This window comes from Crocodylus porosus, unplaced genomic scaffold, assembly GCF_001723895.1.
Source record: "Crocodylus porosus isolate Cpor-Errol unplaced genomic scaffold, CroPor_comp1, whole genome shotgun sequence".
NCBI lineage: Eukaryota > Metazoa > Chordata > Crocodylia > Crocodylidae > Crocodylus > Crocodylus porosus.
Window position 1 is genome coordinate 834895 of NW_017728893.1, and position 20558 is coordinate 855452.

Below are 20558 nucleotides of genomic sequence, written 5' to 3' on the forward strand. Positions count from 1 at the left end.
CCCGGCCTCGCCCTGCCACCCCCCGCCGAGCCGGGCCCCGCCAAAGCCAAGAAGCGCGGGGAGCCCGTGCGCATCGCGGCGCCCGAGCTGCCCCGGGGAGAGGTGAGTGGGGGCCGTGGGCATCGGGGCGTGGGCGCGTTCGGGGCAGGCACACCACTGGGCAAGCACAGAGCCTTGTGTCTCGTCCATATATACCGCCCTACTCCTCCTCGCTCGGGTGTCCAGTCCGTATATACCTCCCGATCCTCTTAGCCCTGATGCCCCATGCATGTACACTGCCTGTTCCTCCCGTCTGTACACCACCGATTTGTAGATTGTCAGGGACCAGAAGGGACTTGGTGGCTAATTGGGTCTAGCCCCCTGCACCGAGTAGGAAAGATAATGGGGTTAGGTGACCCCAGCAAGGTGACTGCCTCTTGAAGATTTCCAGGGTAGGCGACTGCACCACCCCTGGAGGGAGCTTATTCCACTGTCTGGACACCCTCGTTGTGACGTAGTTTTTCCTAATGTTGCGGCTGAGTCGGTCTTCCAGGAGTTTGTGGCCATTACTGCTGGTTTTCCCCTCGGGTGTCTTGGTGAGCAGTTGCTCACTGAGCCCTTGATGTCCTCCCCTAGTCTAGCGGGAAGCTGTTACTAGGTCCCCTCTCACCCTCTCTTCCTTAGGCTGAAGAGTATTCCTCCTAGCCTGGGTGTCCCATGCACGCGCACCACCCGTTCTTCCTAGCCCACATGTCCCATGCACATATATCGCCCATTCCTCCTCACCCAGGTGCCCCATCCATATATACTGCCCTGTTCCTCCTATCCTAGGTGTCCCACCTTCATATACCACCTATTCTTCGTAGTTCCAGTGTCCCATGCACGTATACCACACTTGCATAGCTCCTAGCCCGGGTGAGCTATGCACAGGCACCACCTGTTCCTCCTAGCCCTGGTATCCTATCCACATACAGCACCTTAGCCCAGGTGTCCCATGTACATACCCCACCTATTTCTCCTAGCCCAGATGCCATCCATATATACTGCCCATTCTAGCCCAATTGCCCCATGCACTTAGGCTGCCTATTCCCCCCCCCAGAGCTCCAAGGTTTTGCTCACCCCCAGCACCGTTAGCTAATAGCTTGTCTGTAAAGTGTAGGTTTTTTAATAGCACCCCTGACTTTTGAGGCCCAGCTCTAGAGAGCACAATGGCATTGATCCTGGCAGGCTGCCATGCATTGCTGTACAGTCCTGAGGGAGCAGGATCATACTGGGCAAGCATAGAGTTAAAAGACTTTTCTTATGGAAAGTGTCAGGGGTTCATAGAGCAGAGCAGCAGGGACCTCGGCTTTCCCTTGGAAGGAGCCCGCAGGGAGGGGATGCTGTGTGAGAAGCCTTAGGCAGCATTGCATGAAATAAACCTGGGTTTGTGGAAGCTCATTCTCTCTCTTTATATCTTAGCCTATAAACGTGCATCTCTACCCTGCCTTAGGGAAGGGGGAAGTTTAAGTTTGATGTTAAGAAAAACTTCCTAACTAGGAGGATGGTGAAACAGTAGGACAGGTTACCCAGGGAGGTGATGGAGTCTCCATCCTTGGAGGTTTTTAAGATCTGGCTAGACAAAGCCTTGGCTGGGTTGATCTAGTTGGGGCTGGTCCTGCTTTGAGCAGAGGGTTGGACTAGATGTGACCTCCCAAAGTCCCTTCCCACCCTCATTTTCTAGGATTCAGTGTAGTCAGCACCCCTGGGATCGGCATCTTTGATTCTAGGGCATACGCGTAGGTAGCTCATGCTGGGAGGGTAACGTGTTACGATGAAGCCTGCCCTCCTCAGGCTACACATTCGTTCAGCGTTACCTTCTCTTGGAGAAGGTGCCTCACTGTTTTACCAGAAGGACTTACGGTTTCTTGAACGGAGTCATCAGGGTCTGGAGAGACCAGGAAGCTGCTTGCTAGCAAGAGAGTATTGAGGAGGCGGACCCTAAGCATGAAGTTGTAAATAGTCGTGGGGTGGAGTTGGTCAGCTGGCTCGGGAGAGCTGTAGCGGTGTTGATTTAAATCCGCCTTGCTGGAACAGGTACAAGGGTCATGTGGAGCACAGACTCTTCTGCCTGGTGAGTGGCGATGCCTGGCCCAGCCTAATGAGCTGCAGAACCAAGGACCCCTCTGCTAGGGTGCCCAATGAATGACAGCAGTGTAGCTAAAAATATCTTGTTGCAAAACAGCAGAGCTGGCTCCTGGTGAGCCTAGCTGGACAGCAGGTCGGCTCCCTCCACTCATGAATGGTGCCGATCGCTGTCCCTGCTGCAGGGATGCTTTAGACTAGAGCAGGGGTTTCCAGAGTTATTAAGCTGTGGCCCAGCAGTCACAGGAGATGGTGGCCAGAATTTCTGGCTGGAAGACGGGTAAAGATACCCTCATCCCCCGAGCTGGGAGTGGCCCAAACTGTGTGCTGCTGCAGGCCCTGTGGAAGGAGCACAGCTTCCACCCGGCTCTGGTGGGCCGTGGTTTGCTGGTTTGCAGCCACTTTCAGTCCTGTAGCCAACCAGCAGCTGACCTGCTGTGGCCCGGGGATTGAGAACCCCTTCACTAGAGCAAAGTTTAGCAGGGAAGTAAATGGTTTCACTTTGCAAGGGCTCCATTCTCCGTCTTTTTATATCCCATGTCGTAAGCCCCTTTATTTCTACCTGCCACATCCGTTGGGCAGCGTGATGGATCCATCAGTCTTGCTGGCAGTCTAGCCATGTCCCATCTCCACACACCCGCGATTCACTTATTCCCTTCTTCAGTGTTTGGCTTTGAAACAGGCATTTTGTTATTAAAGCCCATACCAGCACAGTTACAGCGGTTAACAAGGAGGTTTTTGGAAATCTATCATGAGGTGATGGCAAATGAAGGGGGTCTGTTTCTTCTCATGTTTGCTGATTCCCCTCCCCCCCGTGTATGCTATATATTAGCTTTAAACGTTTGTTATAGATGATCACAGACTTTCATGCTGGGGAATAAGAGTCAGTGAAAAAGAAGAGTGTGAGAAATGGGTCTCACTTAATGGTTGTTCTCTATCCTTTTTCTTTTGTGACAACCCACCTTGTTCCTCGTTGGGATCGCTTTTCCCCTCATGCATGATTGAGCTTCTCTCCTACTTTTAAAGGTTACAAATTAGATAGAGATTTAACCCTAGACTCCCTTTATTTTAGCTGAGTTCCTATTTGCTGCTTGTGTTACTCTCTGTAAAACCATAAGGCTGTAGAAATACTTTGGGCATGAGTCTCCTGCCTGCTAAAACCTCTGTGCGGTGGCAGGACAGGAACAGGACTGGGACTTAGCTGTTCTGAGCTTTGCACAGCTATGAAGAGCCCCTCCTTAATCCCCAGCCTAAATGCTCACACCTGAGGTTTGGCACCTTCCCCTTCCATGCTTAGGCCATTGAAAGGCACCACCCAGCAAGGCTTGTTGCCCTCATCATCCTTTTTCACCCGTTTGCAATGTCCACATGGAGCTGTGAGGTATAAAGCACAGTTTGAATCTGTTGCCTGAATATTGTTCTCCCTTAAATTTTAAATTATGCTTTTTGCTTCCTGCTTTGGCCCCTCCACCCCACTCCCCTGCTTTATAGCAGCATTAAAATGCCAGTTAAACATTGGAATTCCAGGCTTAACTTTATTTAATGCCGTCTTGTTCCACATCTGGACAGATAAGAACAGTATATTCAACTTAAGCTTTGGAGATTTAACATGCAAACACTGATTTATTTGTTTGCATAGCTGTAGTTTTGACAGCTTAATTATGCATTATATATGGCGGTATCCCAACCACACTAGTTCCAACTGTCTCTAAACATAGTAGCCAGCAGCACGGTCCTGCTTCCATTGTGGACAGTCTGTTTACCTGCTTTGCTAGTAACCAGGGCTGGTTTTAACAAAACAGTGTTTCTTGACCTGATAATACCTAAATCTGCCAGACTGGGAGAGTGAATTTGAATTGTACAGCCTCCCTGTCAGCAGCTCCAGCTCTCAGACTGTAAAGCCAGGCCTGTTCTAAACTTGGCCCTGTGGTAACCTCTTCCAAATTGATAACGGATGAATTTGTTCCTCTGGTTTCTTTCTCTCTCTCTTCCAAGTCTCAAGTGCTATGCTAAGGTCAGTTTTTCTTTCTCAGTCAGATTCCGAGGAAGATGAACCAGCAAAGAAGAAGAATAGTCTTCAGGTAATGACTTACAATATGCAATGGTCAAGCTAATGCTACCTGTAAAAACACTTGATTGTCATAATTTTGGCCTTGACCTAGCACCCCTCCATCTCTAGTAGTGATTCGAGGGGCACCACTGGGCAATTATGTGTACCCAAAACTCTTAGAGGAGACAGCCTGTTTGTAGGTCATACAAGTATGACACATTCAGGCTACACAGCAGTTGGTTGGGGTGGTACTAGCCAGTCACTTGACTTATCACAAGTTTCATGATGCCTTGAATTCACTGCAAGTGAAAACTGATCTGTTATAGCAAGCAGAGTAACTGGCAGGCAGTTGTGTCCCTGAGATCTGTGAACTTGCTTTAGTGCCCATTAAAAACAATGAGATGGAAGTAACTCATTGGAGGCTTGATTATCCAAATAGAGCAGACTTCAAAATCCAGCCATCCCTGAGTGCAGTCCAAAGAGGAGCCTCATCTTGTTGTCAGCAGGGGTGACCTGTGATGGATAAGGCATTGGAAAGCCAGGTTTAAGATCCCTGGCTTTCATTATTTTTAATGTTTAGGTAAATCCTGTGAACTTGCACAGATGAGCTGGTTCCTCCAGCAGTTTCAAACAAACAGATCCACAAAACCCTATTGGGAGATCAGCGGTAGTTCACAGCAGCAGGTGATTCACAGAGCAAGGCATCCTCCGTGCGGCAGCCCGTAATGTTCAGTTTCGGCAGCACGCGCTCATGGCAGCAGGCACTGGGACTGAGTACTGGGGGTGCCCCCAAACAGGGTTAGATGGAATGGGAATGAAGGGAGATGGTGCGCGTTGGGTTAAGCTGTCTCACTCCTCTCTCATCTCCCCTTCTATGACCCGCCTCTGCTAATTGGAACTGCCAGGGTCGCGGCGAGGGCTCCGGTTTGTCTGCTCTGCTTCCTCAGCCCAAGAACTCCACAGTGAAAGAGACAAATCGGGTACTTTTGCCCTATGCTTTCACGCGGAAAGCAACAGAGAATGCCCCTGAGTCCAAACCGGCCAGGGCCCCAACCTCCTCCTCTAAGACAAAACCCCTGTTCAAGCCAGCAGTGGCCACAACCCCTTCGCCGTCTGCTATCAAAGCAGCTGCCAAAAGTGCTGCCCTGCAGGTGACCAAGCAGATCACCCAGGAGGAAGATGACAGTGACGAAGAGGTGGAGCCCGAGAATTACTTCTCCTTGTCAGACAAGAGTGAGCCCAGCGTGGTCAGCACGGAGGCATACATGTACTCTGGCACTGTGGTGACGGAGGACCCGCCCCCAGGCACAGAACCAGAGCCCCAGTTCCAGGATGCTGCCGCAAATGCCCCTCTGGAATTCAAGACAGCTGTGGGTTCAAGCTCCACGCAGCACAGCTGGGCATCCAAACCTGGTGAAGAGTATGGCGACCAGTCGTACAATCAGTTCCCTGGCTACAGTGATGCCAGTGCTACTGGTGCTTACTACCAGGTAGGTGCCTATTTTGAGGGGAGGCGTGGACGTGGATTTAGGTGCCTCGGATTAATGGCTGGAGCAGCCATGACTTAGTTGTACTGAATTGTGCCTTGGGACATCTGTTCGGTGCTGGGAATAGCTCTCTGTACTGCTCTGTTCCTGCAGCATTCTGTCTTCCCCATGGGTCTCCCCTCCCAGCACTAGCCCTTCACCCCCCTGCACTTTCCATGTGAGGCTAAGTGCAGGAGGAAAAGGTTTTTAACATCTTCAGTGGAGCTGAGGATCCTCAGGGCATTCCTAGAGGCCTTCCCACTCCAGAAAGACATCCCTAGTAGGGTGGACACCAGCATCAGGCATTGAAAAGTATCTCCATGCATGGGAGATCTGCAGGATTGGCTTGGGTTTGGTCATGGAGACACAAAGCAGCATTCCCAGCCAGGACCTCACTGACTAACCTGAATGAAGCCTTAGGTCCTCAAGTATGTCTGGAAAATGCTACGCACACCAGTTGTGCTGCCAAAGTCACAAGGAGAGTTGATCTGAATAGATCAGGCCTTACAGGAGGAGGGGGCAGGTAGGGGAGAACAAGGGGTTTGTTGGCATCTGGAGGAGGCCCTCCTAGTTTCATAGTTTGAGGGTCGGAAGGGACCTGAGCAGATGATCGAGTCTGACCCCCTGCAATGGCAGGAAAGAGTACTGGGGTCAAACGACCCCAGCAAGGTGTTCATCTAGCCTCCTCTTAAATACACCCAGGTAGGAGCCAGCACCACTTCTCTTGGAAATTGGTTCCAGATCCTAGCCACCCTGACCGTGAAGTAGCGCCTCCTGATGTCTAGCTTGAATCTACCCTCTGTCAGCTTGTGACCATTATTCCTAGTAGCTCCTGGTAGTGCTTGGGGGAACAGGGACTCCCCCAATGCCTGATGGTCCCCTCTGACTAGTTTGTAACAGGCCACTAGATCCCCCCTCTTCCTCTCTCTTGTGGAGGCTGAACAGGTTCGGGTCCCATAGGCTCTCCTCGTAGGGCCTGCCCTGCTGCCCTGGATCATATGAGTAGCCCTCCTCTGGACCCTCTCCATGTTGTCCACATCCCCCTTGAAGTGCAGCGCCCAGAACTGGACGCAGTACTCCAGCTGCGGCCTGACCAGTGCTGCATAGAGGGGGAGGATCACCTCCTTGGACCTGCTCGAGATGCATCTGTGGATGCATGACAAGGTGCGGTTGGCCTTCCTGACTGCATCCCCACACTGCTGGCCCATGTTCATCTTGGCATCAATGATGACTCCAGGATCCTTGTCTGCCTCTGTACTGACAAGAGGGGAGTTCCCCAGCCTGTAGGTATGGTACTGGTTGTTCCTTCCCAGGTGCAGCACCTTGCACTTGTCGGTGTTGAATCCCATCCTATTCTCCTCCGCCCACCCCTGTAGCCTGTCTAGGTCTGATTGCAGCCTATTCCTCCCTCCTATGTTCTGCAAGTGGCATGCTAAGGTACCTTATTCTCAGTCTCTTATTCGAGCTCTAGTGCTGAGTCTTGTCTGGTTGCTGGGACAGGAATCCATCTGCCTTGTGGTGCCAAACCCCTTTCCTTTCCTGGCAGGATTACTACAGCAGTGGCTATTACCAGGAGATGGAGCCGGCCCAGGGACCGCCACAAGAGGCTGGCAGTGACTCCTCCTTCATCGATGATGAAGCGGTGGGTGTTTGCTCTCTCTTCTCCCCTGGGGATGCCATGGGGCTGCAGGAGCATGGGCTGGGCTTGGCAGCCTGCCATACTAGCACCCACACTCAGGGCTTCCTTACCTGCTGTGCTGGCTCAGCCCGTTGTTTTGTCAGGTCTAGCAGCCCACTGCGGGCAGTGTCTGATCCCCATGGCTGCCCGCTTCTCCTGTTAAGGGCTTGCGGTCCACGTGAGAAACCCACCATTCAGGAAAGATTCTTACTTTTCGTGGTGATGGGTGCCTGACAAACGCAGCGGTGAAATGCTTCCAAGTCAGCAGTGCAGCCAAGTAAGAAGTCAGGGGCTCCATGAACTGCCAATTCTTCACCATTCACTCCATCTACATAAATACCTCTGTGCTAGGGAGCAGACCAAATCTGGGCTGGATTCTCAACTGCTGTAAATCACTAGGGTTCTGCTGATGGCTATAGAGCCTTGCTGTCCAGCCCAGCAGAGGAGGTGGCTTTGATTTCTTTGGAAGGATGTTTAGTGCAGCAGGGCTGGTTACACAGAGCACACCAATCAGTTGCACTCATCCTGATCTCTGCATTTCGTGATTGCTTAGGGGAGCAAGGCTGGATTCCCCACCCTGAGGTTGCCCCTGCAGAGTTTTACTGTGAAGACCAGAGAAAAGCACCAAACCCCAGGGAGAGCTAAGTGTCTCTGACAGGAAGTGGAAGCCAGATGAGGAAACATACCAGAGACTGAGAAATGCCCAGTTCATGCAGCAAATTAGTAGCAGGCATGAGAATACAGCTTGGGTCTGGTCCTTCACTTAGTGAACCAGGAGATAGTGTTGATCCATGTTGATTCTTCTCTCAGTTCAAGCGTCTCCAAGGCAAGCGGAACCGAGGGAGGGAAGAGATCAATTTTGTGGACATCAAAGGAGATGATCAGCTGAGCGGCGCCCAGCAGTGGTTGACCAAATCCTTAACGGAGGAGAAGACCATGAAGTCTTTCAGCAAGGTACGGGTGGGAAGGGGCAGCCCTCTGGGCTGGGAGACAGGAGACCTGCATCCAGTTTTCAGCTTGGTTACGGGCATTGGGCAAGTCCTTTCCTGTACCCTGCATCTCTGTTCCTGTGTGTACAACAGAGATAACTCCTTCCGTCTCACCCTGGGGTTTAGCATAAAATCCACTGGAGCACTGAATTGCTACCAAGGGAGATATGGAGCCAAATCCAGATCCCTTTAAATCAGCGCCAGGGCCTAGTGTTCTACCCACTGGCCAGGGGAAGGGGCAGGTTCTCCAAGCAGCAGCAGCAGGCGGCTCTGGTCTGGGCACTGATAGTCGTTTTTCTTTTGTCCGCAGAAAAAAGGAGACCAGCCCACTGGGCAGCAGAGGAGAAAGCACCAGATCACGTACCTGATTCACCAGGTGAGCTGCCTGCTGTTGGCATGGAGCTATCCAGGGCAGATGTATGTCCATACTGGGAGTAGGCAGGTCAATGCCTGGGCCCAGCAGCTCTTGCTCAGCACAGGGGTGAAGTGAGAATCATTGAAAACGAGGGTTAATTGTGACCTCCTGAGGTCCCTTCCAGTCCAATCCCCTGCTCAAAGCAGGACCAGTCCCAACTACATCATCCTAGCCAAGGCTTTGTCTAGCTGGGTCTTAAAAACCTCCACGGATGGAGATTCCACCACCTCTCTGGCCCTTCTTTTGTGATCAGGGGCTCCCGGCGGTGTCCAGCTCAGCTGTTCTCATTTCCAGGTTTCATTTGGCTACAAGGCAATTCTGTGTCCTATCTTAAATATGTTTCTGTGCAGCTGTTAAATAGCTGCTGAGGCTCCACCCCAAAGGAGACTGCATGTCCCCATGAGCATCTCTGTCAAGACTTATGAAATATGCCCGTCTCCTGGCTGCTGGTCACAACCGTTCTCAAGTCCTTGCTGGCCGGGGGCTAGGGAAAGCCGGAACGCTTATTGAAGCAAGCAGCCAGTGGTTCTAATTTAACCCTCCCCTCCTTCCCCAGGCGAAGGAGCGAGAACTGGAATTGAAAAACACGTGGTCCGAAAACAAACTCAGCCGGCGCCAGACCCAGGCCAAATACGGATTTTAGCACCTCTTCCCCTGGGGGTAGTAGCCCAGGTGACCTGCTGCGTCAGATCCCTCCCGGCCCCCCGGGAAGTGACGAGGCCCCTGGACAGAACCCTGTCTACTCCGTGGGTGAGAGGATACAGCACTCCCCTGGCCACCAGGAGCAGGGTTTAGTGTGAGCCGTGTCTGTAACCCAACGCTCTGCTCTTTTTATTTTGAACAATGGTGTAGAAGGTTCCGATCACGTCTGGTCCGTGCAGCTAGGGATGCCGTCGCAAAGAGTTGCTGGCCCATCCGGAGAGAACACCGCTGGTGCCAGGTTGGGAGCTCTCGCCCTGTAGGTACACAGACCTCCGTCTTTCTCTCTTCCAAGTTGCTGCCAGAACTGTAGGCAGAGCCTCCATCTGTTTCAGACTCCACCGTCGCTCCGTTCCGAAAGGCAGCGGGAGGGGGTTTGCATTGAAAGAGCCTTTCAAGTGTGTCCCCCCCCCCCCTTTTTTTCTCTGTACCTGAGTGGATACACAGCTCCTCATGTGCTAGTGATGTTGGCAGTTTCCAGATGTGGCTGATCTTTTGTGTTTGCTTTCCTAGCCACCTCTGCTGGCAACTTACCCTGAGGGGAAACGACTACTTGTTTTCCAGGGGCTGCTGGCTAGCAAAGCGGTATTGAATTTGTTTGGAAACCATGCAAAAAATCTCCCCGTGCATGGATTATGCAGGAGACCTGAACGTTTTTGTTTTTTTTCCTCTACCAGCACAAAAGCTGCTGAATGTTGTGTCTGTTTTTCTCCGTCCCCGCCCCTTCGAACCACAGCCCACAATGCTGTAAAAGGAAAAAAAAATCTGCTCTAAATACTAGTTGAATTCAAGTATTTCCGGTCACATGGTGCGTTATAGCTGGCAGTGAACTCAGTTCACTGAGGCAGTCAGCAGTATTTCCTGTAATCAAACCTAGGTAGATGCTGCCTGCTGTTTATCTCTCTGTGCCTATCGGCCAGTCTCTCTCACTTCTACTTCCTGCTGAAGTCTCGCATTTGGTTTCTGTCTTAGCGCCCACCCACCTGTCTGGAATCAGGAGATGGCATCTAGACTTCAAATGTGGTTGGCAAACACTTTGCAAACAAGAATCTCTTTGTTTCGTTGAGTGCGATGGACTCCCCGCAGCACTGGCATGGAGGCTGGCACACCTGTAACCATCGCACAGGCCAGCATTCTGCATCTTTGTGTCTTCAGCCAAATTTTGGTGGCTTCCCCATATTGCTTTTTTTTTCCCTTTTTGTTCTTCTATCCCTGTACAATGCTGAAACAAGGAGGGCGCTAGTCCCGTTATTTAACAGACATTCCTGACACTAAGGTTTTATTGGTTGTAACTGCAATTAAAACAGCTAATCTTAGTGATTCCAGCCTGGAAAACTCCCAAAGAGTCTTTTCTTTGCTCCCTTGTTCCCTGTATTAAAGGAGTAGGGGGGAAAGTACCTGGTGAATGAAGTCTTAGGGTCTTTTAAAATCTGATTTCTAGTTTAGCTCCCTGGACGTTTTAGTAACTTGCAGAGCCCTGTTTTGAGTATTCTAATGACCTGAATAAAGTTACTGTTGAGTAATTTATTCATATATGTACAGCGAAATCCTCTGGAAAGAGATTTGATAAAGGAATAAAACTTTTAAATGAACCAGACCACCCGTGTTGGTGCCGGCAAGTGATTGTCCAGACAGTTTTAGGCTTCCGATAGCTTCCCTGGGATTACAGATGTTAGCAGCGGTAATATACCAGTGACCCATTTACACTGTACTTTGGGGACACAGGAGGGGGCACCTAATTTCTACCCATGTCCAAGCCCTTTTATGCTAACGGAATGGTAAAAAAAAAAAAAAAAAAAAGGAGCCTTGAGGTAATTGGGAATCGGGCCCCGTGCACTGAAGGACTAGGAACAGCTTCACGCTGGGCACAAAGTCTCTTGTGCTATGAGTCTTGATGGTCTCTAAATAGCTGGAGACATCTCCCAGCAAATGCTGGGAGCTGCAGTGTTCCCCCCTCAGATCTGGGGAGCCTGCAGCTCAGTTTAAGGTACGGATGCCTCTCAAAGTGCCAGTCCCTGCCTGGCTGTTTTTTGGCCACTGCTGTGGCATGCAGCCCTGGGAAGGAACAGGCAACACTTCCCTGCAGCTGGGCTGGCCCTGAATGGGTCAGATTGCTTCTCCCTGTGGGGCTGAGTCGAAGGACGGTGACAGGAGCAGTGGCTGGTCCGTGGGTGTGGGGCGGGGGGGAGTTCAGAGGGGTCTCTGGCCTTGGCAGGTTTCCCTTGCACCCTTCTCCATGTTTGGGAGGGCAGCTCTGATCTGAACAGGCTGTAGGGTGCTGGTAACCAGTTCCGGTCCCCCTTGTGCAAAGCCAGTCCCATCGCAGCCTGTTGTGCGATGAAGATGACACTTCCCCTGTCCCTGGCTGCTGATGGTGGGGGGTTGTGTAGGGTACCAAGCTGCTCTTGCATGTGAGCCGAGGCACTGGAGAGCAGCATTGATGGAGCCATCGAGCCCTGACATGGCAGCCACTCAGGAGCGACTCCACCCAGGGTGCTGGGTATGATCCAGCTGTCTGGGGCTGGTGGTAGGTAGGGCCTGGAAAAAGTCAAAGCAACAAATTAAACCTCGTACATTTGTGATTCCCTTCCAACCCCCGAATCAGCTGCTTTGCTGCCGGCCATGACTACTGTGACTGTACTTGGGGTTGCAGGAAGTGGGCTGGTAGCAGGTGCTTGGGGTCACACAAGCCACCTGTATCTAGATGGGAGAAAACCCAGCAGCCTGGGTGAGAGGGACTGTAGCTAGGGGCAGGGGGAAGAAACCTCTCTCCCACCTGCCACTTTTGTTGTCTGTCCCTAGCAGCGTCTGAGCTGTGTCGGGTGGAGATTGGTGCTAGTCCTGTCCTGTTAAATACAAACCAGAGGCTAGGGCCTTTTAAGAGCTGCAGAATTGCATCCCAAGCCCCTGGAAGATTCAGCCCAGGAGCTCAGATCATCCTACAGGCTGTGGTGTGACACGGGCAACTGGGCATCCCCGCCCCTGCTCTTGACTGATCAAACCTGTTCCTTCCCCACCCTGCCTCTCTCAGGAGCTGGGAGCAGCAGTGCTGGGGAGAGCCATCATGGGCAGGGCTGCCTCAGGGCACAGGCTGGGGCTGGTTCTTCTGAGCCCTTTCCCAGACAAAGGGATCATCCATGGCACAGGCCCCAAAGGGGGGTGGGTGGGTTGGATGCAGGTAGGTCCACAGCCCCTACCTAGGCCTTACAGCCTCCCGTTCCTGGGGACAGAGGTCTATCTCCTGGAAGCAGCTCGTAAATGTTCTCCAGCCCTTCCTGCCCGGTGGCATGCATCGTGCTACTCCAGGCAGGCACCTTCTTGCTATAGATGGGGTCGTCAAACTCCAGCTGGGGGGGTGGCAGCATCTGGAGGGGACAGATAGGGCACACAATGGAGGCTGGTTGTACCCTGTGCCTTTGCCCAGCTCCTGGCAGGGGTCAGAAGGGATCTGTCCCTGCTCTGGTGATGGCAGGTAGGGGCTTCTCATTTCCAGAGGAGCTAGGCCCCAGGTACTAGCAGTCCCTTCTCAGGGGGAGCAACTTGCCCAGGTTTGAAGAGCATCTCCTGCCCCCCTGGAACGCACCTGCAGCACTGGGCTAGATGGCCTCGAGGAGCCCCTGTCCCTGCTGGGAGCTGCCGGCAGCCAACGGCGCCTGGAGCCCTGGCTGGACACGCTGCGGTGAAGCCGGTGGGGCATGGAGAGCATCCGGGCCTGGCTGAGGCCAGGGGGCAGCGTGGAGATCGCGAGCTGGACTTCCTGCGCAACGTCCACCTCGGAGTAGATGTTCTCAGGGCTGAGGTCCCGTGGCGACCCCCGGCCCACGGCATAGAAGGGGATGGGCTCGTCGGGCTCGTGGTAGATGCGGCGCTCAGGGGCCACGGGCCCCTCGCGGGGCTCGGCATAGGTGTGGAAGCGCAGCAGCTGCTGGTACTTGGCCTCAGGGGCAGAGGGAGAGGTGGGGGGTGCTGTGTCCGTCCAGGGGCTGCTGGGGACCCGAGTAGCCTTGGCAGGGAGCAGGGGGCCGGGACAGGCAGCCTGGGGGAGCAAAGATGCAATGAGTCTGGGGCCGGAGAAGCAGAACCGTGCTTGTCCCATATCGAGTCCTATCTCACCTCTGGCGAGGAGCAGCCCTGGCCAGTGGCTTGGCGCTGCTTGTGCACGACGCTATACGCTGGGCTCAACGCAGCATGGGGGAGCATCGCTGCCTCGGCCCCTGCCGGGATCCTGGTGCCCACTGGGTCCTTGTCATTCTGCAGTAAAGTTTGGGGGAGGAGAGGGGAGAGCTGAGCAACAGCACTGCTGCAAAGGGAAGTGCGTGGGTCCAAAGCACAGGCCTGGGCATCAGGACACGTGGGGTCTACTCCCCCCAGCGTTGGGCAGGGAGTGACTGTAAGAGCCAGGGCGCCTGGGTTTTTTCCTCATCTTTGCCCTCCCCGCTCCCAGCTTGGGGTCATGTCCTCTATAACAGGGGTGCAATTCTGCCATGTTGTAGTTTAGGGAAGGGTAATGGGGCTATTTCTGCCCCTGCCTGCAATTTTGATCCTGTCTCTGCTGCCCATGCCCCTTTTGTGCGGGCTGGAGAATCCCCAGTGACGCTACAAGGCTCATGACACACATGACAGAGACAAGCCCCCACTGCTGCCCTGGCAGTCCAGACGTGTCAGGGCAGGTGGAGACAGCATGGCAGGGCTCCTCTTACCCAGGCACAGGGCACAGTGAGGAGCTCGTAGTAGGGGTGGATGGGGGCCGAGGTGTAGTGCTGTAGCAGCTCTTGCAGCCTGGCGTGAGCACTATCCTCCCCCAGGATCACATAGTGCCCGTCCTCCAGCTGGTCCAGGATGTAGTGCCGGCAGCGATCCCAGCCCCTGGGGAAACCAAGGCAGCCCCTGAGAGCCTGGCTGGGCTGGGGGTGACAGGTGAGAGCCTGGCTGGGCCAGGGCGATGAGTGTCTCTCGATCCTCCTCCGGGGGCCCTCACCCAGGGCTCCCATCCCAGCCGGGGCAATCGGGGGAAGATGCTGGGGACAGCCGGGTGCTTACCTGTAGGACAGCACGAAGCCAACTGTGCTCTCGCTGAAGCGGATAAGGTAGCAGCCCAGCGGCTTGTCCTGCAGCAGCTGCTCGGACTCCCTGCGCGGAGGGGGAGAAGGACACGTGGGAGCCTGGGGCACCCGGTGCTTGGCCCAAAGCAGAGCTGAGGGCATCTCAAGTCAAGCCCAGCTTGAGAACAGGGCAAAAACCCCCGGTGTCCTGGCTTTGCCCACCCAACAACGCTCCCTCCCCAGGACTGGGAGGAACCCAGGCATCCTGGCTCCCATGGTTTCTGCTCCAGTCCCCAGGGCAGCTAAGGGCTCCCCTTCCCTTCTGCTCTACCGCTGGGCCCTGCTGCTCCTCCTGCCCTGCCGCTGTATTCCCACGGGGGTGCAGGACCCTGACAGTCTGGGGAATGCTATTCCCGGGGCGACCCCAGCACCCCCTGCCCCTCACCTCCTGCTGAGGAAGCCGTGGAACCAGTCGGGGCGTTGGCCATCGGGGAGGACCCCGCTTGCCTGTGTCTGCTCGAACCAAGCCTGGGTGCTGGCCCGGAGCGCAGCCACAGCTTCGTCGGAGCCTGGGACCAGCCAGGGTAGCCTGGCAGCTGAGGCAGAAGGGGTCTGCGGGGGAAGGAGGGAGAACAAAAGAGCCCTGCATGAGGATGAGCAGCTGCAACCCACTCCGGGCATGGGGGACTGCCCACCGTAGCTGCAGGGCAAGGGTTAGGTTTAGCGATAGGGTTAGGGAAGGGCAGATAGAATTGCCCTGGTCCCGCAGCGTGGCTGTTAGCTACCTATAGCTGGCAGACAGACAGGGTGCCAACACCGCACACTGACCCCGTTCAAGCCCTGCACAGCCCTGCCCTCCCCGGCCCGCGCCTCCCAACGCCTACCTGGCTGGAAGGGGCTTGTTCCCTCTGGGAGCTGGGGTGCAGCTGTCCCTGCTGGGACCCGGCCAAGGCCTCCCTATGTCCCTCCAGGGCTGGGGCTGAGCCCTCAGATCTGCCCAGGCCAAGGGGATGGAAGGTACTGAAGAGCAGGGGCTCCGGGGGCTCCAGGCCATCAGCTCCTGCACAGGGTGACGAGATGCAGGATCAGGCCCTGCCTCAACACCCTGCCCTGGCTCCCACCCTCCCTTCAGCAGCAGAAGCAGGGGAAGCCCCCAGGGAGGGGGTGGGCACGGGAGATGAGATCCCATAAGGAGCTCGGGACCTGCGAAGTGGTCTCGGGGTGGTAGGGAGCAGGATCCGGGGCTGCCTGGACACGAGCCAACAAGGCGGCTGCAGCAATGGTGACTGTGCCAGGGGCATGCACAAGTGTGTATGTGGGTGGATGTGTGTGTGTGGAGGGGGCTGGCTCTCCCCAGCCATGTGGCAGGAGCATGGTGCCCAGATTTGGGCTGGAGAGTGGATGCAGAGGCGCTGGCGGGGGTCCAGGGCAGCACAGTGAGGCTGATAAGACGCTGGGGAATGCAGCTGGGCGTTGGCAGGGGCAGAGAACAGGCTGCAGCTGCGTCGCAGGCTGCCCCAGGGCCCTGATGCGGGGTTCGGGGGTGTAAAAGCAATGGGCTTTGGTTGCAATCGGGGCGCTCCCGGGGAAATCTTCCACCATGTCCCAATACTTGAGCCCGAGGGCTGCTGGCTCCTGCGCATGAGCTTGACATTTCTCCTTCCTGACCTGTCCTCCAGGCACTTGGCAATGGCGAAACTGAGGCCTGGGAACTGTTGTGCTTGCGGGGAGAGCCTTGAGCATGGGGGTGACTCGCAGCTCATTTCCCCTTCCCCAAACTCTGTCCTTCATCTCAAAGGGGACAGTCCCAAAAGCTCAACCTGGAAGGCTCAAAGGCCTGGAGACGCCTTTCAGCCCTCGCACGGGTTTCACGCGCTGCTGAGGGAAGCGATGGGATCCCCAGTGAACAGCCAGCCTCCAAGGGCAGCTGTTTCCCCATACAAGCCAGGAGGGCTGGAAAGAGTCTTCCCCGGGGGAACAGTTGCATCTTCACCCTGGGGTTTGCTTGCAGCACACTCAGCACCGCCCCAGAGTGGGCCCAGAGCGGAGACTGCCTGATGCAACCAGGCCGGGGCCCAGGTTTTGGCGGCGAGTAGATAAACTTCCTGTGCTGGTTGGTGCCCCAGATCCTTCGCCTGTGCTGAGAAAGTTTCAGCTGCCCTGGCTGGGCTGGTGGGCTAGGGAGTGGGAGTGCAGGGATGGGGCCTGGGAGCTGGGGCAATGCCTCTTCAACCCCTCCCCAGGACATGGGGAAAAGGCTGTGTGATAACGTGCAGCGCCTGACACCAGAAAAACAGTCATCCTGGTGCAACGAGACCCAGGTGGAGATTTGAGGGGAGGTTGAACGGTTTGAGAAGTGAGACGGGACAGGAAGCATCATTAACGATGCTTGGAAAATGAACCTGTTGAGACACGGGTGCCCTGGCACTCTGCCCGTGCCACCCTTTGGGGTCTGTTTTGTGCAAAGCCAAAACAATGGAGCACAACCGAGCTCCCGACCCTGCCGTCTGATCCCTGCCGACGCCCACGATCTGGTCTCTGAGCCCAGGGGCAGAGCCTGACCCATTGCAGGGCTGACATGTAACGAGTGAGGTAGGTCTCAGCCCAAGCCCTTCCAGGCAGGGGTGTGTATTGCCCCCCTCAACAGCTGGATCCCTCCCGGGGCCAGCTCTGTAACAGGCCTGGGCTCCCTCCCACTCTCCTGGCAATGCTGGAGTGGTCCTGCCAGCTGGGAGGGGGCACCCAGCAGCCCTCTACCCGCCCCGCCAGGCCTAGGAAGCTGTAGGATTTGAGGAGTCTACTCCAAGCACCTTGCAAGCAGCCCTGGCTGCCCCCAGAGCCACCCCCCGCCCAAGCTGCTCCTACCTCTGCCAGGCCCTGGCTGAACGGCGAAGTCCATGCCTGCACCCAAGCCGGCCAGGCGGGCAATGCCAAGCCTGTGGCCCCCTCCCCGGCCTGGCGCTGAGTGTGCCCCAGCCTGGCAGGAAGCTCGAAGAGCAGGAAGTGGCGAGCAAAGCCGCAAGGCACGGGTGAGCAGGGGAGCACGACGTCATGGAAAAGCAGCCCGCAGCGGAGGAACGCTCCCCGCCCCTATCTGGGGCAGGTGGCTGAGTTGGGACCGGCTCAGCCAGGTTGGGGTGGCCCCCCCATGCATGGGTATGAGGGGCAGCTGAAGGGGCCTGGGTCTTGCTGGCATCAGGCTGCTCGGGGTGGGGGGGTGCAATGACCAGACCCCCCCAGATCAGGGGCTTCCACAGCAGTGCAGAAGCTGGATCCCTGCATGAGAGCTCTGCCACTGCCTCCTTGCATGCTGTTGGTCACATCACTTGTGTCACCAGGCTTTGGTGCATCCAGGGGTGAAATGGGCAGGGGCATCTTAGCACCTTGGAGCCAGCTGTGATCCCACTGAAGTAGGGACTCTCTGCTCTTGGGTGGGGGGTATACCCCCTTGCCATCATATGGTGCTGGAGCAGGAGGTAGGGGCACAGGCCTGGGTGTCTTCTGGACTAGAGGGACATGGTGCCTAGCAGGTAGAGACAGGTAATAAAGTCAGACAAGCTGCAGCGGGACAGGCCATGGGCACAGAGCAGGGCTGCGAGATGCAAAGGGCTTGGGACTTCCAACCTCAGCAGGTTTCCTGGGGACACAGGGAAGGGGCCAGATCTCACAGACCAGCCCGGGTTTCCTAGGGCTCAGCACAGCTCAGCACTCCAGTGAAAGCTCACCAAGCCGGGTTTGCCCAGGGCTGGAGTGGCAACAGGAAGGGACAAGTCGTCAGGTGGGGAGGCCTGGGGCTCTGCCGTTACAGTGCCATTCACTGTTTGTTTTGTGGGGAGGAGGTTTCATTAACAAACTTTCTTTTCCAGGCCAAATCCCTTTCTGAATTAAGTTTGACTGAATAGAGCTCAATCGTTCCAGTCTGTGCGGCACTACCACCAAGCCAGCACCTACCTCCCTGGGGCTTCAGATGCTCCCATATCCATCACAGGTACCTACATGCAAGCCCTGAGTCCAGAGACTTTGGGGTCCAGCTGCCCCCTGGTCTCACTTGCCCTGAGCCAGAAGGAGCAAGCTGGAGGGAGAGCCCAAGAGCAACCCCCCATCACCAGGAATTGTGTAGTGGAGATCCTGGCATTGGAGGCTTTTGCGGGGGTGCACCAAGTCATGTAAGGCTGAGAAGAAGCAGCTGTCCCCTGCCAGGTTGGTAAAACCACCCTCTCCCTCTACACATCCCAGGTGTTGCACACTTAACTGCTTAGTTGTGCCCTTCTGTAAGATCAGCTACATGGGTGTGAGCCTAAAGTCAGGGGCAGGGAGAGCCAGGGTGTGATCCAGCCTGGGCTGCTCCCTGGCTAAGGTGGGCAACCGAGCCAGGATTTCTGGGGTCTAGGTCCTGCTCTAGTTACAGGGCATCCGGACACCTGGGTTCACTCTGGACCTCCTGGGACTCCTCTCCCTAACTGCAAAGGGAGGACAGAGCTGATGTCTGGGCTGGGAATTTTTTTCCCCCACAGGTTCACAGAAGTTTAGGGCCTGAAGGGACCTTGTGGCATCATCAGGTCCAGCCCCCAGCTCTGGGCAGGAAAGACTGCTGGGGTCAAAAAAGACCAGCAAGGTGTGTGTCCAGTCTCCTTCTGAATATCTCCAGGGTAGGTGCCTGCAGCACCCGCACTGGGTGTCTGTTCCAGAGTCTGATCACACGAACCATGAGGAAGCTTTTCCTTATATCCAGCCTGAAACCATCTTCTAGAAGTTTATGACCGTTGCTCCTGGTTTTCCCCTCGGGCATTTTGGTGAATAGTTGTTTGCCTAGCCCCTGATGCTCTCGCCTGATATATTTGCAAGCTGCCACCAAATCCCCACAAAGTCTTGTCTTTTCTAGGCTGACCAGTCCTGTATCCGTCAGCCTCTCCTCGCATGGCTTGCTCATCAGGCCTCTAATCATCTGAGTGGCTCTTCTCTGGACTCGCTCAAGCTTTTCCACCTCCTTCTTGAAGTGCAGCACCCAGAACTGGACGCAGTTCTCCAGCTGTAGCCTCACCAATGCTGAGCAGAGCGGGAGCGTAACTTCCTTAGCTTTTCTTGAGAGGCGTTGGCTGATGCACGCCAGAGTATTATTTGCTCTGCTAACTGGAGCATCACGCTGGTGGCTCATATTCATGTTATGGGCTATTATGACCCCCAGGTGCCTTTAGACATGGAGCACCACTGAGCCTGGAAGTTTGTGGGGGATTTTTCCTTCCTAGATGGAGCACTTTTCACTCCTCAGTGTTGAACAGCATCTGGATCCGGTCTGCCCACCTAACTAATCTGTCTAGGTCTGCCTGGATCGTCAGCCTACCCTGATGTGTGGCTGCACCTCCCCACTGCTTCGTGTCATATATTTGAAATATATATATATAGTTATATATAGTTATATGTATTCACACATCATCTAGCAAAACCTTTTCTTCACATACTTTAAACCACATTTAAAACCCACATACCCATTACAAAAAATGCTCCCAGCAGCTGTTTGCAGTCCTTTCTGAGCTGGGCTTCCCTGGGGCTGGGCATGCTCTCCAGGCCCTGGCAGTGTGGGGAACGGAGCCGTCTTCATCCAGTTTGATCCCTGCTCCTTGCTTTTTGGGGAGACTTTTCCAGGCTGCCCAGGCAGGGAGCAAGAGATCCCACTGGCACCAGCCAGTTTGCTATGCAGAGACCATGGGGCTGAGTGGAGAGTGACTGGGGGGCAGAAAAGAGGTAAAACCAGGTCATTTTGGCACCCAGATCCCCCACACAGTGGAGGCTCCTCTCTCCCTTGCAGCCCCGCCCGGCCCTGGGAATAAGGCCTGGCCACTTGAGTGCTGCACAGTGTGATGCCACGAGCCCGAGTGGTGGGTGCAGGGGCTGCACGTCTCCTGGGACCTCGCCCTCTGCACCCCCCCAGGGGCAGGGGTGTACCCCGCCTCCCTGCAGGGGAGCAGAGCCGGGCACCTCCCCTGCAAGCGCCGGACAGCACGTTAATAGTTCGGCTTGTGGAGCCGGTTTCCTGTTTGCACCCCCCGCCAGGGCGG

General features: G+C 55.2%; 2 protein-coding genes across 2 annotated transcripts in view; one reads left to right on the top strand and one right to left on the bottom strand.

Moving 5' to 3' along the window:
- PRCC (papillary renal cell carcinoma (translocation-associated)) overlaps positions 1 to 11057 on the top strand; it is an 11377-nt gene extending 320 nt beyond the window's left edge. The window contains exons 2-8 of the mRNA XM_019555282.1: positions 5 to 102; positions 4137 to 4184; positions 5059 to 5643; positions 7226 to 7321; positions 8168 to 8311; positions 8657 to 8722; positions 9318 to 11057. Coding sequence (XP_019410827.1) covers positions 5 to 102; positions 4137 to 4184; positions 5059 to 5643; positions 7226 to 7321; positions 8168 to 8311; positions 8657 to 8722; positions 9318 to 9404 — 1124 coding nt within the window. The 3' untranslated portion in view covers positions 9405 to 11057. The remainder of the gene's footprint in view (positions 1 to 4; positions 103 to 4136; positions 4185 to 5058; positions 5644 to 7225; positions 7322 to 8167; positions 8312 to 8656; positions 8723 to 9317) is intronic.
- Positions 10063 to 17539, bottom strand: SH2D2A (SH2 domain containing 2A). Its single transcript, XM_019555725.1, has 9 exons — positions 17368 to 17539; positions 15387 to 15562; positions 14948 to 15114; positions 14501 to 14590; positions 14161 to 14326; positions 13574 to 13711; positions 13044 to 13496; positions 12658 to 12825; positions 10063 to 11998 (listed from the first exon to the last, which is right to left on the bottom strand). Exons 1-8 carry the CDS (start codon positions 17399 to 17401, stop codon positions 12658 to 12660), a joined length of 1392 nt encoding a protein of 463 aa, XP_019411270.1. The 5' UTR covers positions 17402 to 17539; the 3' UTR covers positions 10063 to 11998.
- Positions 17540 to 20558: the final 3019 nt, after the last annotated feature.

Coding starts and splice junctions, on each gene's coding strand:
- SH2D2A (XM_019555725.1), bottom strand. CDS start 17,401: ATGGACTTCGCCGTTCAGCCAGGGCCTGGCAGAG. Junction 14,591..14,947: donor CACGGCTTCCTCAGCAGGAG/GTGAGGGGCAGG, acceptor CCCTCCGCGCAG/GGAGTCCGAGCAGCTGCTGC. Junction 13,497..13,573: donor AGGGCTGCTCCTCGCCAGAG/GTGAGATAGGAC, acceptor TTGCTCCCCCAG/GCTGCCTGTCCCGGCCCCCT.